The 13,985-nt window shown below is 46.7% G+C and overlaps 1 protein-coding gene across 2 annotated transcripts; it reads right to left on the reverse strand.

Moving 5' to 3' along the window:
* Positions 1–175: 175 nt before the first annotated feature.
* On the reverse strand, positions 176–13,695 carry TP53 (tumor protein p53). 2 transcript variants are annotated; one of them, XM_036269156.1, is made up of 11 exons: positions 13,520–13,695; positions 4,591–4,688; positions 4,416–4,437; positions 4,086–4,328; positions 3,490–3,676; positions 3,296–3,408; positions 3,038–3,147; positions 2,582–2,718; positions 2,417–2,487; positions 1,177–1,283; positions 176–569 (listed from the first exon to the last, which is right to left on the reverse strand). In XM_036269156.1, exons 2-11 carry the CDS (start codon positions 4,656–4,658, stop codon positions 488–490), a joined length of 1,140 nt encoding a protein of 379 aa, XP_036125049.1. In that variant the 5' UTR covers positions 4,659–4,688; positions 13,520–13,695; the 3' UTR covers positions 176–487. The 2 variants fall into 2 exon arrangements, with proteins under 2 accessions (XP_036125049.1, XP_036125050.1); XM_036269157.1 differs by lacking the exon at positions 4,086–4,328 and having other exon boundaries at positions 13,520–13,694.
* Between the last annotated feature and the right edge of the window lie 290 nt (positions 13,696–13,985).

Below are 13,985 nucleotides of genomic sequence, written 5' to 3' on the forward strand. Positions count from 1 at the left end.
TAAAACCTAACCCTAAAAAAACCCAAATTAGCCCTGCTGGTGTGGCTCAGTGGTTGGGCATCGATCAACCCATGCACCAAGAGGTCGCCAGTTTGATTCCCGGTCAGGGCACATGCCCAGATTGTGGGTCTGATCCCCAGTGGGGGGCATGCAGGAGGCAGCCGGTAGATGTTCTCTCTCATAGATATTTCTATCTCTCTCTCCCTAAAATCAATTTAAAAAATTAAAAACACAAAAAAACCTAACCCTTATATGCAAGAACAAAAAACCTTAAAAGTTAAGCTGAAATATCTCTGGTCCCTCCACCTCCTCACCAAAACCACCAGTGCAGGCCAACTTCTTTAGTAGAGGTCAAAGCAAACTGAACTCTAGGGTGTTTCTGAGGCACACCTGTACCAAGCAGGTTTAAGCTCCCAAGCCCCCAAAAATGCCAGGAAAGAGGAACAGGGTAGGGTGTCAACAGGGGACAGGAAGCAGAGGATGTCAGTCAGTCTGAGTCAGGTCCCTCTCTCTTGAACATGGGTTTTTTATGGCGGGAGGTAGATTGCCCCTTTTTAGACTTCAAGTGGCTGTAGAGATAGAAGGGGGAGGGGAGGAGATGACATTATTTGAGAGGTTCAGGGTCCCTCTTCCTACATCTAGGCTTTGAAGGGTCTGAGGCTAGAAGCAAGGGGAATTTATGTTAAAATAGTCACCATTAACTGCAGACATGTTTACTGAGCACTTGGTGTATTTGTGTGTATGAAACTCTTAATCTTCCTCTATCCCATTTGACAAATGAGGAAACTGAGCTTGAGAAGGGGGAGTAGTAACAAGGCCACACAGGACTTGTTAGCACTCAGTGGGGCTAAAGATCTGATCCCAAACCCCAGCTCTGCCTGGCACTTCCACAGTTACCAGGCCCCTACTGGAGACCCCAGCTATGAGACAGAGGTTGCTAGAAATGGCAAAGAAATATCCATGCTCATATTTGGGCTTGAGGGGTTTGTGGGCTGCTCCACCTGAAGCAGGAAAGTGGCTGTATGATTCAACTAGAGAAGACTAAAGAATGTTCGGGCAGGGCCAGGACCCAACAGGAGGGGTTCAGTTGCCTTTTACCTTGAAGTCAGGATTACAGTGGAATTCCCATTACATAGGAATGGTGAGTGGGGCTGGGAGGGAACACAAGTCACTCACCTGGAGCGAGTCTTACTTCCCCCGGGGTCCTTTCCAGCCTGGGCGTCCTTTAGCTCTAAGGCTTCATTCAGTTCTCGGAACATCTCGTAGCGTTCACGCCCACGGATCTGTGGCAGGGGAGGAGGGGGATAATGAAGTATTAGGCAAAGTCATAGACCATTTTCATGCTCTTTTTAACAATTTTTCTTCTGAAAGATGATCCTTGAAAACGTAGGTTATGGTACAAACTGGCATTCTGAAATCAGACAGCCAGAGCTGTTGCCGCTAGGAAACACTGCCCCCTGATGGCAAATGTCCTAATTGCAGGGAAAGCAGTGAAGAAGAAAATAGCATTTTGGTTGTTAGACTTAAAACTTAATTTTATTTTTTAGTGGTTTAAAACAATACACTTTTATTCTCTTACAGTTCTGTATGTCAGGCATCTCACATAGGGCTAAAATCTAGATGGTAGCAGGCTGCATTCTTTTGGAGGCTCTAAGGGAGAATCCATTTCCTTGCTCATCATTTAGATTATTGGCAGAATTCAGTTCTCTGTAGTTGGAGTTTTCTTGCTGGCTACCAGCAATGGCATGTTGCAGCTTCTAGAGGGCATCCATGTTCCTTGACTTATAGGAAAGGCAAATTGCTATCTTTTCTAAACCTCTTAGAGTTCCTTTTAGCTGGGCCTTAAATAAATTCAGTTTTCTCCAACTAATCATTCAGTGCACATGTTGTGCCTGAAGAAAGGTACCAGGTACTTTGCTAGAAGCTGGGGCCGCACAGATGACTCACACATGGTCCTTGCCTTCAAAGCTGGAAGCAACTTCATTCTAGGCTCGTTATGTTTCTACTAGACATATCCTTATGTTCAACTTGAAATTTAATCTCAAGAGTCATGACCAGAGTTTGGGGAGCTGGGCTAACCTTACACCTGGCTACATTTACATCTTTTATACCCTTTCTTTCTTTCTTTTTTTAAATATATTTTTAAAATTAATTTTAGAGAGGAAGGGAGAGGGAGAGAGAGAGACAGAAACACTGATGAAAGAGAACATCAATCGGCTGCCTCCTGCATGCCCCCACTGGGGATCCGGCCCACAACCTGAACACTTGCCCTGACTGGGAATCCAACCAGGGACCTCTTGGTGCATGGGTCAATACTCAACCACTGAGCCACAATGGCTGGGCATCTTTTGTACCTTATCCAATCCCACTAACTAGGGGCAAGAGATTGCCTATCTCTTTCTCCCAGACTCGGTACCTGAAGGGTGAAATATTCTCCATCCGGTGGCATCTTGGGTGGGGGCGAGGAGTCAGTGTTGGTGGGCAGTGCTGGGAAAGAGGTAAGGAATGGTGAGAAGAATGAACCTGGGGCAGAACTGCACCCTCTCTGCCTCCCCCAAGTCCTCTCGCCCCACTTGCATACCTCGCTTAGTGCTCCCATGGGGCTGCTTGGGACAAGGCTCCTCCTTCTTGCGGGAATTTTCTTCCTCTGTGCGCCGGTCTCTCCCAGGACAGGCGCAAACACGTACCTCAAAGCTGTTCCGTCCCAGAAGATTACCACTGTCCAGGTAAGGAGAAGGAGGCAGGAGGCAGTAAGAAAGTGGGCACATGTCAACAGGCCCCACCTACCCCCAGCCACCTCATCCTATGTGGAGCCTAAGCTCCAGGTCCAGGCTATGGAGAAGCCCCAGATTACAGAGGTTGCAAAGCCAGGGAAAAGAAAACTGAGAGGGAACAACAAAGAAGGTTCTACATATATGGGAGAGGAAAGGAGGCTGGTAGTACTGAAGGAAATGGTTGAAGGGCAGTGTCCAGGGGACAGACAGGCAGAGGCTAGGAAGGACCACGTCAGCATGAAGGGTGGTCTTCGAGTCCCTACCTGGAGTCTTCCAGAGTGATGATGGTGAGGATGGGCCGCCGGTTCATGCCACCCATGCAGGAGCTGTTACACATGAAGTTGTAGTGGATGGTGGTACAGTCAGAGCCCACCTGAGAGTGAACAGAGGCCCAAGGTGAGGCCACCCTGCCCTGAAGCCTGTAGCCTCTAAGCTGCAGTTCTACACATGTCCTATCTGGACAGCCACTGACACACCCCTCTAGCCCTCTCCTCCCAGAGACCCCAGTTGCCAAACCAGACCTCGGGCGGCTCATAGGGCACCACCACACTATGTCGAAAAGTGTTTTTGTCATCCGAATACTCGGCACGCAAATTCCCTTCCACGCGGATAAGATGCTGAGGAGGGGCCAGACCTAAGAGCAATTAGGAAAGAATCAGGCACCTGGGGACTCTGGGCCATAGCCCTGTCCCATCTGCAGCCCTCAAATGCTCACCATCGCTATAGTCAGAGCAGCGCTCATGGTGGGGGCAGCGCCTCACGACCTCCGTCATGTACTCAGACTTCTTGTAGATGGCCATGGCACGAACACGGGTACCGAATGGGGGTGGGGAGCTGACCCACAGCTGCACGGGGCAGGTCTTTGCCAGCTGGCAAAACAGCTTGTTGAGGGTAGGGGAGTACTGTAAAAAAAGAATAAATGGAAGGTCAAGGGACAAGTACCCAGAGGGTCAAATAAACAAGCATTGCTTAAGCACCAACTGAAAGCCATGTACTGTGTGGGCAGGGTAGCCAGAGATGGCAGAATTGGGCATCTGTGGCTCAGAAGTTTACTTACAAAAGCTAAGGAATGAAAGAGAGTGAAGAAAAAAGAAAAGTTCCATGGCTGAGAGTATGATGAAGAGGAAAGCCCAAGGTCAAGGGGGAAAATTCAACTTTGGGACAGAGGTCAGAGGTAGCAGACTAAACAGGTAGAATGTAGAAAGACAGGCCATAGGCTGAGGGAAATTCCAGTGTCTGAATAAAAAACCCAAGGGAATATGGTCAGGCATAGAACTGTCACATGGAAGCCAGCCTCCCAGGGCCACTGACCGTGCAGGTTACAGACTTGGCTGTCCCAGAATTCAGGAATCCTAAACGGAAACCATAGCTACCAGGGTAGGTCTTCTGGGAAGGGACAAAGGATGACAAAGGCCAGGAGGTGGCTGGTGCCGGGGTAACAGTTGCTCGTGCAGGAGTTGCTGCCACACTGGAGGCTTCATCTGGACCATTGTCCAGACAGTTTACAAGGTCTGGGGACTGGAATAGTTCATCTGGCGGGGAGCCGTCAGAGGTCTGTGAATGAGAGAAATGAGTCAGAGGGCCAGGTTCCCAGGCTGTTAGCTCTGCAGCCCCTGATCCCTTCCCACCCCTAGTCCTTACCAGATCATTGTTTTCGCGAAGTCTGAAAGACAAGAACAGAAAATCAGTACTAGTTCTTGCTTTCTACAGGCCTCTACTATGAGGGCGCTGGGGATGGGGTGGGGTAGGCAGGGTGGCGCAGTCGTTATTAGAGGCGGGGCAGTAAACCTGACCCTCCCAAGAGACCCCCACTCACAGTTTCCACAAGTCTAAAAATGTCTCTTGACTCAGAGGGGCATCCATTTCTGACTGTGGCTCATCCATTGCAGCTCCCTGGAAGGCAGTGTGGCTGCTCTGGGGGGAGGAAAAGTGAGGATCTAGCACGGAACACACCCAACACCAGGACGCCCAGCCCAGGGCAGGAGAACCCCCTCCACTAAACACTCTACTAGAGTCTGAGACAGGAGTCCCCTGACCTCCTGGGAGCAGGGCTGCTCCTTCACGACTTTTCTCTTCAAATCTTTTATCACAACCCAACCTGCTTCTTGCCCTACCTCTCACTAGCCTTCCTATACATTTCTTGAGATAAAAAAGATAACCGGAGGACTTCTCATCTTTCCATCAATGAATCCACAAGCCTTCCTGAAAGTGTACCTCACTTCTGCCTCCCTTCCTAATAAGGATGCAGCAACTCTCAGCCCATTCCCTTCACTGGGGGAAGCTACCTCCCTTGATCCCCTTCACTGCAAAGCTTCCTGAAGAACCACCCTCTCTCACCCCGGCTTACAAATCCCTCATGACCAGGCCCCTGCCTGCTCCTTTGATCTCATCTCCTAGCACTCTCTCTTCCCTACACTGGCTGCCTTTCTCTGCTCTTCAAACACTCCCCAGTTCATCTAACTGATGGTTCCCTCTACTGGAAACACTGGTCCTGCCACCACTGCAGGGTAGGTTCCTTCTCAGACCTCAATCTGAATGTTGTACCTCCTCAGGGATGTTTTTCCAGACCACTCACAGTCTGCTAGCCAAACTCTGTCACCAATTCTCATGGTACTTACACTGTCTGATACCTTCTCTTGTTCATTTCATCTGTTTCCTCTAGATGAAGATAAACTTCCTCAAGACAGGGAAGTTATCTATCTTGTTCATCATAGTATTAGCATAATGCCTTGCACCTGGCGGGGCTCACTAACTGGTGAGTAAGTGAATGGCTGTGCCCAGGCTGTGAGCAGGTCAGAGGAACAAGGAGGGCAGAGGGATGGCCCCAGTACGGGCCAGGGCTCTGCATTAAACTCTGCTGCTTTCACCTCACCTTCTCCCAGGCCATCATCTTTCTTTCTCTCTTTTTTTCAAGATAAAGTGGGAGGGAGAGAGAGAGAGAGAGAGAGAGAGACAGAGAGACACATCTATATGATAGAGCCACACTGGCACGACCTGACCAGGGCCGAAGATGAACCGCAACCGAGGTATGTGCCCTTGACCGGAATCGAACCCTAGATTCACTGGTCCTCGGGCCGATGCTCTAACTGCTGAGCCAGACCAGCCAGGGCTCCATCATCTTTCTTGATGTCAAATTTGTCATCAGGTTCGCTAAGAAACACACCCACTGCAAACTACACTTTTTGTTCAGTCTTGCTGGGCACTGACAAATACCCCCACCCCACCCCACCCCACCCCAGCTAGTCCATTATTGGGGGACTCTTTTCTACTCTCCCTTGACATCCACCTCTACTTTTACGGTAATAAAGGACTTTCTTTCTTTTGTAATTAGTTTGCAAAATCCTTTCAAGCTTATCATACTTATTCTGATAACCACACCTGACACTTCATAAGTCTCAAAAAGGTTAAGTGACTTGGCCCATAGTACACACAGGTCAGCAAATGAGCTTTTATTAAAAACGACCACTCAAGCCCTGGCCAGTTTGGCTCAGTGGTTGGAGCGATGGCCTGCGGTCCAGAGAGACCCGGGTTCGGTTTCCGCTAAGAGCATGTACTTTGGTTGCGGTTTGTCCCCGGCTCTGGTTGGGTCATGAGGGTGGCAGCCACTCGATATGTCCCTTTCACATCGATGTTTTTCTCTCTCTCTCCCTCCGGCTCTATCTGAAAAAAAAAAAAAAAAAAAGGAAAAATGTCCTCGGGTGAGGATAAAAAAAAAAATGAGTCCTCAAATATCTAGGAGTAAGCTTACTTCATCACAGGCTACTCTTCAGGTGCAGATTTTAACTAACAAAAATCATCCAACTGAGAGGCTGGCAAAGGACTACACTTGTGAGAACTCCCAGTATCGATAGGGGGATAAGTTATATACGCGCATGGAGGAAGGCAAGAAGGGCAAGAGGGAGCGGTGGGAAGTACCAGGACACCCCCTGGATCAATGATCAAAAAAACTGAGACTTTTATGAAATGGAGTGCACGTGAATGGGAAGGGGGCTCAGAAGTCAAAAACCCTAGGTTTAAGGTTGCGCCGTTACTCTAATTTGCTGTGTGAACATACCCACCTATCTTTTTTGGTTTTTTATTGATTTTTAGACGGAGGGAGTAACATCGACTAGTTGTTCCACTTACTTATGCATTCATTGGTTGATTCTTTTTAAAATATGTTTTTATTGACTTTTTAAAATAATATATTTTCTTTATTGATTTTAGAGAGAGAGGAAGAAGATAGAAACATCGATGAGAGCCCTGCCCAGTTTGGCTTAGCGGTTGAGCATCGACCTGCGGACCAGAGTCCTGGGTTTGGTTCTCGCTAGGGGAAGGTACCACCAAAAAAAAAAAAAAAAAATTGATGACAGAGAACATCGATTAGCCACCTCCTGCATGCTTCCCACAACCTGGGCATGTTCCCTGACTAGGAATCGCACTGGCGACCTCCTGGTACATGGGTTGACGCTCAACTGCTGGTGAGTCACACCAGCCGGACTTTATTGACTTTTTTAGGGAGAGAGAGAGAGATATAAACATTGATTGGCTGCCTCCTGCATGCCCTCTACCAGGGACCAAGCCCGAAACCTGGGCATGTGCCCTGACCAGCAACTGAACTAGGACCTCACAGTCTATGGGACAACATTCAATCTACTGAGCCACACCAGCCAAACTCATTGGTTGATTTTTGTATGTGCCCTGACTGGGGATCGAACCCGCAACCTTGATGTATTGGGATGATGCTCTACCTGAGTACCCAGTCAGGGTCACGTACCTATCTTAAAGGGCTAACTTTTTGGCTTCTTCATGTACAGAAACTACCCAGGGGCTGAGAAACGGGCTCTGGAGGCAGACAAGCTAGCATCCCTTGCTAGCTGCTTGACCTTTCTGTGCCTTAGTGTTCTTTGTTCTAAAATAGTAGTACCATTTATGGGACATGTAGAACTGAAAAAAGTACCTTGCACATAGGCAGAGCTTGACAAATGTTTCTGTCTATATGATTGTTCCATTTTATTTGTTCTATATTCTAGAGTGAGAACTTTGTAATTGTGAGTGGGTGGGGCTTTTGTGTACTACCCCATTAATGCTGGTTCGCCTCCTTCAGAAAACTCCGTTCAGTAAACATGCCAGGAGGGGTGGTTCTGGGATGGTGGGCCCAAGGTTTTGTCAGTTCCACTGGGAGGGAGACAGCCCCAGGGACACAGGAGGTCTCCTTCTGTCTTGGTAGCAACTAAATTCTCAATGCTTCTTTAAAAAGCAAGCACAGACCTGGTGGGTTTGGTTCAGTGGTTAGAGTGTTGGCCAGCACACCGAGTCCTGGGTTTGATTCCGGCCAAGGGTACGTAACTCAGTTGCAGTCCGTCCCCGGCCCTGGTTGGGGTCATGCGGGTGGCAACCAAACCGTTTCTCTCTCTCTCTCTCCCTCCCACTCTGTCTGAAGAGAAATGTAAAAACAATATCCTCAGGTGAGGACTGAAAAAAAAGCAGGCAGTCATCACTAGGAAACCTTTTCAGAGTGGGTACTTCCCATGGCTATGTGTATCAGGAGGCCAGGATACCAAAACTGTCAGAAGCTGAACCAGACCTTCCAAAGGTTGGGGAGGCAGGATGTTTACACAAGCAGTCCCAGTGGGAAGCCAATACACTCAGGACTGCAAGGAGGGGCAGGTCAGACAACTGTCATAACAATGGCTGCTGCTCACAGGCCCAATGCTTTTAGTGGCTCATTCCTTTATTACTCTCAAAAAGCCAGGAAAGTAAGTATTATCATCAGCTGAGGGAACTAAGGTTACAGGAATTAAGTCACTTATCCAAGTTCAGAAAGCTCCCAAGGGGTAGGGCCAAGGACTTGAACCTATGGAGCCAGAGGCCACACCCAAGCTCTAAATAATTATGCTCCTATGGCTTCATCCAGATCCTGGTGTAAAAAATTTTTTTTGGATGAAAGCTATTTGATTGGAAAAAGAATTGATTCTGGAAAGTAATAAGGCAGTGTCTGGTAAAACTGAGAAACACACACCTTACTACTTAGCAAGATCACTCTAGGTAACCTCCTAGGAAATGGTTGCATGGGGGCAGCAGCAGGAGTCTTGCACATAGGTGTTCATGTCAGTACTGTTCCTAATGGCAGACAACAAGAAACATTACTATCCATCAATAGCGAATGGCTAAATTATTATTATTATTATTTTTAATCTGCCCCAGAGAATATGTGGGTTTTAAAAAAATTGATTTTAGCCCTGGTTGGTTTGCTAAGTGGTTAGAGCATCGGCCTGCAGTCCAGAGAGACCTGGGTTCGGTTCCCGCTAAGGGTGCGTACCTCGGTTGCAGTTTATCCCTGGCCCTGGTTGGTAGTGCGAGTGGCAGCCAACTCGACGTGTCCCTTTCACGTTGATATTTTTCTCTCTCTCTCTCTGTTCCTCCCCCCTCCACTCTATCTGAAAAAAAAAAAAAAAGGAAAAAAATGTCCTCGGGTAAGGATAAAAAAAATTGATTTTAGAGAGAGAAGAAGGGAGGGGAAGAGAGAGATATTGATATGAGAGAAACATCAATCCACTGCCTCCCATATGAGCCTCCTATGAAGGGGGGGTCAACTCGGCATGTGCCCTGACCAGGAATCGAACCTGCAAACTTTTGGTGCATGGAACGATGCTCCAACTAACTGAGCCATCGGGTCAGGGTAGGAATGGCTAAATTAAATGTGGTATACTGACTCACAAGAGATATTTAATACAGAAGTTTATCTGCACATGTAATCTTGAGTGAGAAATACAATTTGCTAGAAAGAAGCAAAACATAGTAATATACGTAGTTAATGCTAATGTAAATTAAAAATACAAAACAACTATTTACTGCTTAAACATATGTATATAAAAGTATGAAAGACAGGCAAGAAGAATAAAAATTCACAAAACTATGACAATGATGGTCTCAGAGAGGGCATATCATGCTCAAGGGACTGGGGGCTTTAACAAAGAAAAATAAAATTAAATGGTATCCATACATTAGTTGTACAATTAAAATATGGACACAAATTAGACAAAATGCTAATAAATGTTATAATTATTTGGTGGGTATATGAGTGTTGTTTTTCTTGTACTCGTCTGCATTTTTCCAAAATAAAAAAAAACTTCTTTTTTTATCCTCACCCGAGGACATTTTTCCATTTTTTGTTCAGATAGAGTGGGAGGGAAGGGGAGGAAGAGAGAAAGAGAGAGAGAGAGAGAGAGATTGAGAGAGAGAAACATCAACGTGAAAGGGACACATCGAGTGGCTGCCGCCCGCACGACCAACCAGGGCCGGGGACAAACTGCAACCGAGGTACGTGCCCTTAGCGGGAACCGAACCCGGGTCTCTCTGGACCACAGGATGACGCTCTAACCGCTGAGCAAACCGGCCAGGGCACAACAGAACTTCATTGTCTCATAGTTCTGGAGGCCAGAAGCCCAGATCAAGGTGTTAGCAGAGCTGTTTCCTTCTGGAGGATGAGAGAGAATGTGTTCAATGCCTCTCTCCTAATTGCTGGTGGTTTCAGACAATCCTTGGTGTTCCTTGACTTGTAGATGGACCGCTTCCACCTCTGTCTCCATTATCACATGGCCATCTCCTTGTGTGTGTCTGAGGTATCAATAATTTTTTTTTTAGCTTGGACACTGTGGTTCAGTGGAATGAGCATCGCCCTATGGACTGAGAGGTCCTGGTTCAATTCCTGGTCAGGGCACATGTGTGGGATACACGCTTGATCCCCACTGGGGGGCATGCAGGAGGCAGCCAATCAATGTTTCTCACATTGATGTATCTATCTCTCTCCCCCTTCTTCTCTTTAAAAAACAAAAAACAACAACTATATATATATATATTAGCCCCCACCAAGAACAAAGGAGGCAGAAAAGAGCACTAACATACCAGATTTAAACCCAAACCTCACAATAATTGCATTAAATGTAAATGGTCCAAGCGCTCCAGAGTTCAGTGGGGGAAAGAAGGCTATTTCGACAAGTGGAACTGGAACAAATGGATATTCATATAGGAATAAACAAAAATAAAACAGAACTTTGACCCCTTATCATAAAAATTATTAATTATGACTCATTTACCCGAGGGTAAAACTGAAACTATAAAGGTTAAAGAAGACAATATACGAGAAAATGTACAAGGGTATCTTTAATGACTTTGAGGTAAGATTTCCTAAACAAGTAACAGAAAACACTTAAAAAAGATGAATCTTCTCCTCTAGGCAAGCAACAGGTCAGCAGAAAACATATGTGCCAGCCCTGCCAGGTAGCTCAGTTGGTTAGAGTGCTGTCCCAGTATGCCAAGGTTGCAGGTTTGATCCCTGGTCAGGACACATACAAGAATCAACTAATGAACACATAAATTTTTTTTTCCCCCCCTCTCTCTAAAAATTAATGAATAAAAATTTTAAAAAATGGAATCCCCCACATGTATCAGACAAAAGATAATCTGTATTCAAAATATATAAAATACTACGATTCAATTTAAAATAAAAAGAGCAAACAAACCAATTTTAAAAATGGGGAAAAACACCCTGGCCAGTTTGGTTCAGCGGTTAAGAGCGTCAGCCTGTGGTCCAGAGAGGCCTGGGTTCGGTTCCCATTAAGGGCATGTACCTCAGTTGCAGTTTGGCCCGGGCCCTGGTTGGGTCGTGCAGGACACAGCCACTTGATGTGTCCCTTTCACCTCGATGTTTCTCTCTCTCTGTCTCTTCCTCTCTCTCCCTCCCACTCTATCTGAACAAAAAATGGAAAAATGTCCTTGGGTGAGGATGGAAAAAAAAAGGGGAAAAGACTCGAAGAACCACCTCCCATGACATAGGAATGGCCAATAAGTACATGAAAACTGTTGTTAATGGTACAACCACTTTGAAAATTATAATTTTAAAATAAGGTTTAAAAAATACATAAATTTACTCTATACTCTCTTGACCTAGCAATTCCAATCCTATTTATCCAAAAAACATGAAAACCTATGACCACAAAAAGAATTGACCAAGAATGTTAATAGCAGCTTCATTCCAAATAACCGATCAAGAAACAATTCAAAAGGCCATCAAAATAAGAACAAACAATCCAATGTAATATATTAAATAAAAAGGATCAAAATACTAATACCCCACCCATCTATGCAGTAAACAACACGGATGAATTTAACCAAAATCATGCTGAAGGAAAAAAGCCTGACACAAAAGAGCACATACTGCATGACTCCATTTATATTAAGTTCTCCAAACAGAAATCAAAATAAGGTGGGAGTCAGAGATACACTGGGATGAGGCATGAAATCTGGGGCGATGAAAATGCTCTATACTGAAAAGTGTTACACGGTGGTTAGTTGCCCAAACTCGTCTAATTGCAGTTGGTGTAAATGCGAAATCAATTTAGGAAAAAAAAAACCTATTAGGTACCGCGCACAATGCTTGGTTTTCAGCAGATGTGTGGTAAGTGACTGCTGAATGGGACGACCACACCCTACGGCATGAAGATGAGGGGGAAATGGTTAATCTTGGGATTTAGCTCAGGTTCTGCCCCTCTCACAGGCAACAACGAGCTAGGACTGGCAGGTTGCACTTAGGTCTGCTGAGCCGCCCCTTCCGCTTTCACGACGTTCAGTCTGCGTCCGAAATTGGAATAGTTTAGCCCAAAGCCAGCTACAAGAGTTGTTTCTCCCCACAAATGATCCGTCGTTACACTCTTTCATCGTTTAATTCTCAAACGTACTCTTTCGCGAAAATCCCCAGGGTCTGCCCTGGGCACACTTAAAAAACAAACAAACAAACCCGTCCCACGCAATGGTAGCGTCCACCTAGATTATAGTCGCACTGGGTGGAGCACACCATTCAGAGGGGGAGGGTTTGAGGTTTGCTACAAAACAAAGAGCCCCCCCCCCTTCTTTCCAAAAGCCGAAACTGCGTAGTCCAGGAATAAGAACGAAAAAGTGGGGAGGAGGGTTATCAGTCTCCCTCTGCAAGAAATAGGAACCAGTCTAAAAGTTTTTCTCTTCTTTCTCCTTCCCCTCTCACCGGTTAAACTTGAGCTGCTCTGAAGGAAGAAACCGGAAATGGTAGTGCAAGTGGCAGAAATGCAAATACAGAGCCAAACAATAACAGGGCTTCCGGGCCTCTTAGACCAGGGTAATCGGGTTTCTCCAGCAAACCGTTCGCTTAGCGTTTCACACTTCCACGACTGACAGTATTTAATTGGATTTTCTTCGTCTAGTGGAGCCGGGAGACCGGCTGGAAAAATCACTCCAGGAAGGATAAAGGTCTGGAAGTTATGGGACCTTTCTTAGCGTGTGCTCCCAGATTACCCCGAATAATCATTTCAGAATGTAGCCCGAGATTTCACCAGGATACCATGGACTCTAAAGTCTAGAGTCGGGAGTTCGAGATCCTAAAGTCTCAGACCCTGATGTTTGGTGCATCTAATTTAAGGCACTGGGCAGGGGATAGGAATGGGTGGGTGGGTGGGTGGGGAACAACAACCCGTTAGGCCCGCTTAAAGTTCCCCGAAGTTCCACTCCCCCGCCCAGCTGTTCAGGTTTGAGTTTGGCTGTTTCTAACAGCCTCATTATCTACACCCGTGCCTCCCAACATTGCCGCTAGCCCAGCTTCTACACCCCCCCCCCCCATCACCAAGTCCCCAGTCCCCAATCTCTAGCCTCCACGATTCTCCCTAGCTGAAAATATACGGAGTCGAGAGCTCGTGACTCAAAGAGGACTCCATCACCCTCAGTCAAGAGCTTACCTGAACACCGCCCTGGGAAGCACGCTCCTAGGCCGGATGGCAGGTGATCCCGGGGGCCCAGGGAATACCTGCTTCCAGGGCGGTAGCTCTGGACTTTTGAGCTCAAAACTTTTAGCGCCAGTCGGAGCACATGGGAGGGGAAAATCCCAATCCCAGCAACCCCCGCGAGACTACTGGCACAAAGCTGGACAGTGGCCATGACAAGTAAGGGCAAGTAATTCGCTGGTGGGCGGAGACAATGGGAAAAGAGAAGGGGAGAGGAGGACGCTGAGTGAGTCGGGCTTCTCGACGTGTTGGTGCTGTCGTTACCGACATTTTTTGGGACGGGGAAGTTAGACAAGCCAAAGTCGTGAGGACAGAATTGGTGGAAACCGTTTTGGAAGACTCTTGCTACTGTGTTCAATATGAAGGTGGAAGGAAAAAAGCCACTGTACTTGTTCTTTCCCTCTGCCTGGAACACTGCTCT

The sequence above is a fragment of the Molossus molossus genome, unplaced genomic scaffold, assembly GCF_014108415.1.
Source record: "Molossus molossus isolate mMolMol1 unplaced genomic scaffold, mMolMol1.p scaffold_m16_p_19, whole genome shotgun sequence".
NCBI lineage: Eukaryota > Metazoa > Chordata > Mammalia > Chiroptera > Molossidae > Molossus > Molossus molossus.

Bases quoted from the DNA above. Each gene is read 5' to 3' on its own strand.
- TP53 (XM_036269156.1), bottom strand. From the start codon at position 4,658: ATGGATGAGCCACAGTCAGAAATGGATGCCCCTCTGAGTCAAGAGACA. The intron at 4,438-4,590 runs GTGAGTGGGGGT...CTTGTCTTTCAG, and splicing joins TTTTTAGACTTGTGGAAACT to ACTTCGCGAAAACAATGATC. The intron at 3,677-4,085 runs GTCAGTGGCCCT...CTTTTTTTACAG, and splicing joins CCAAGTCTGTAACCTGCACG to TACTCCCCTACCCTCAACAA.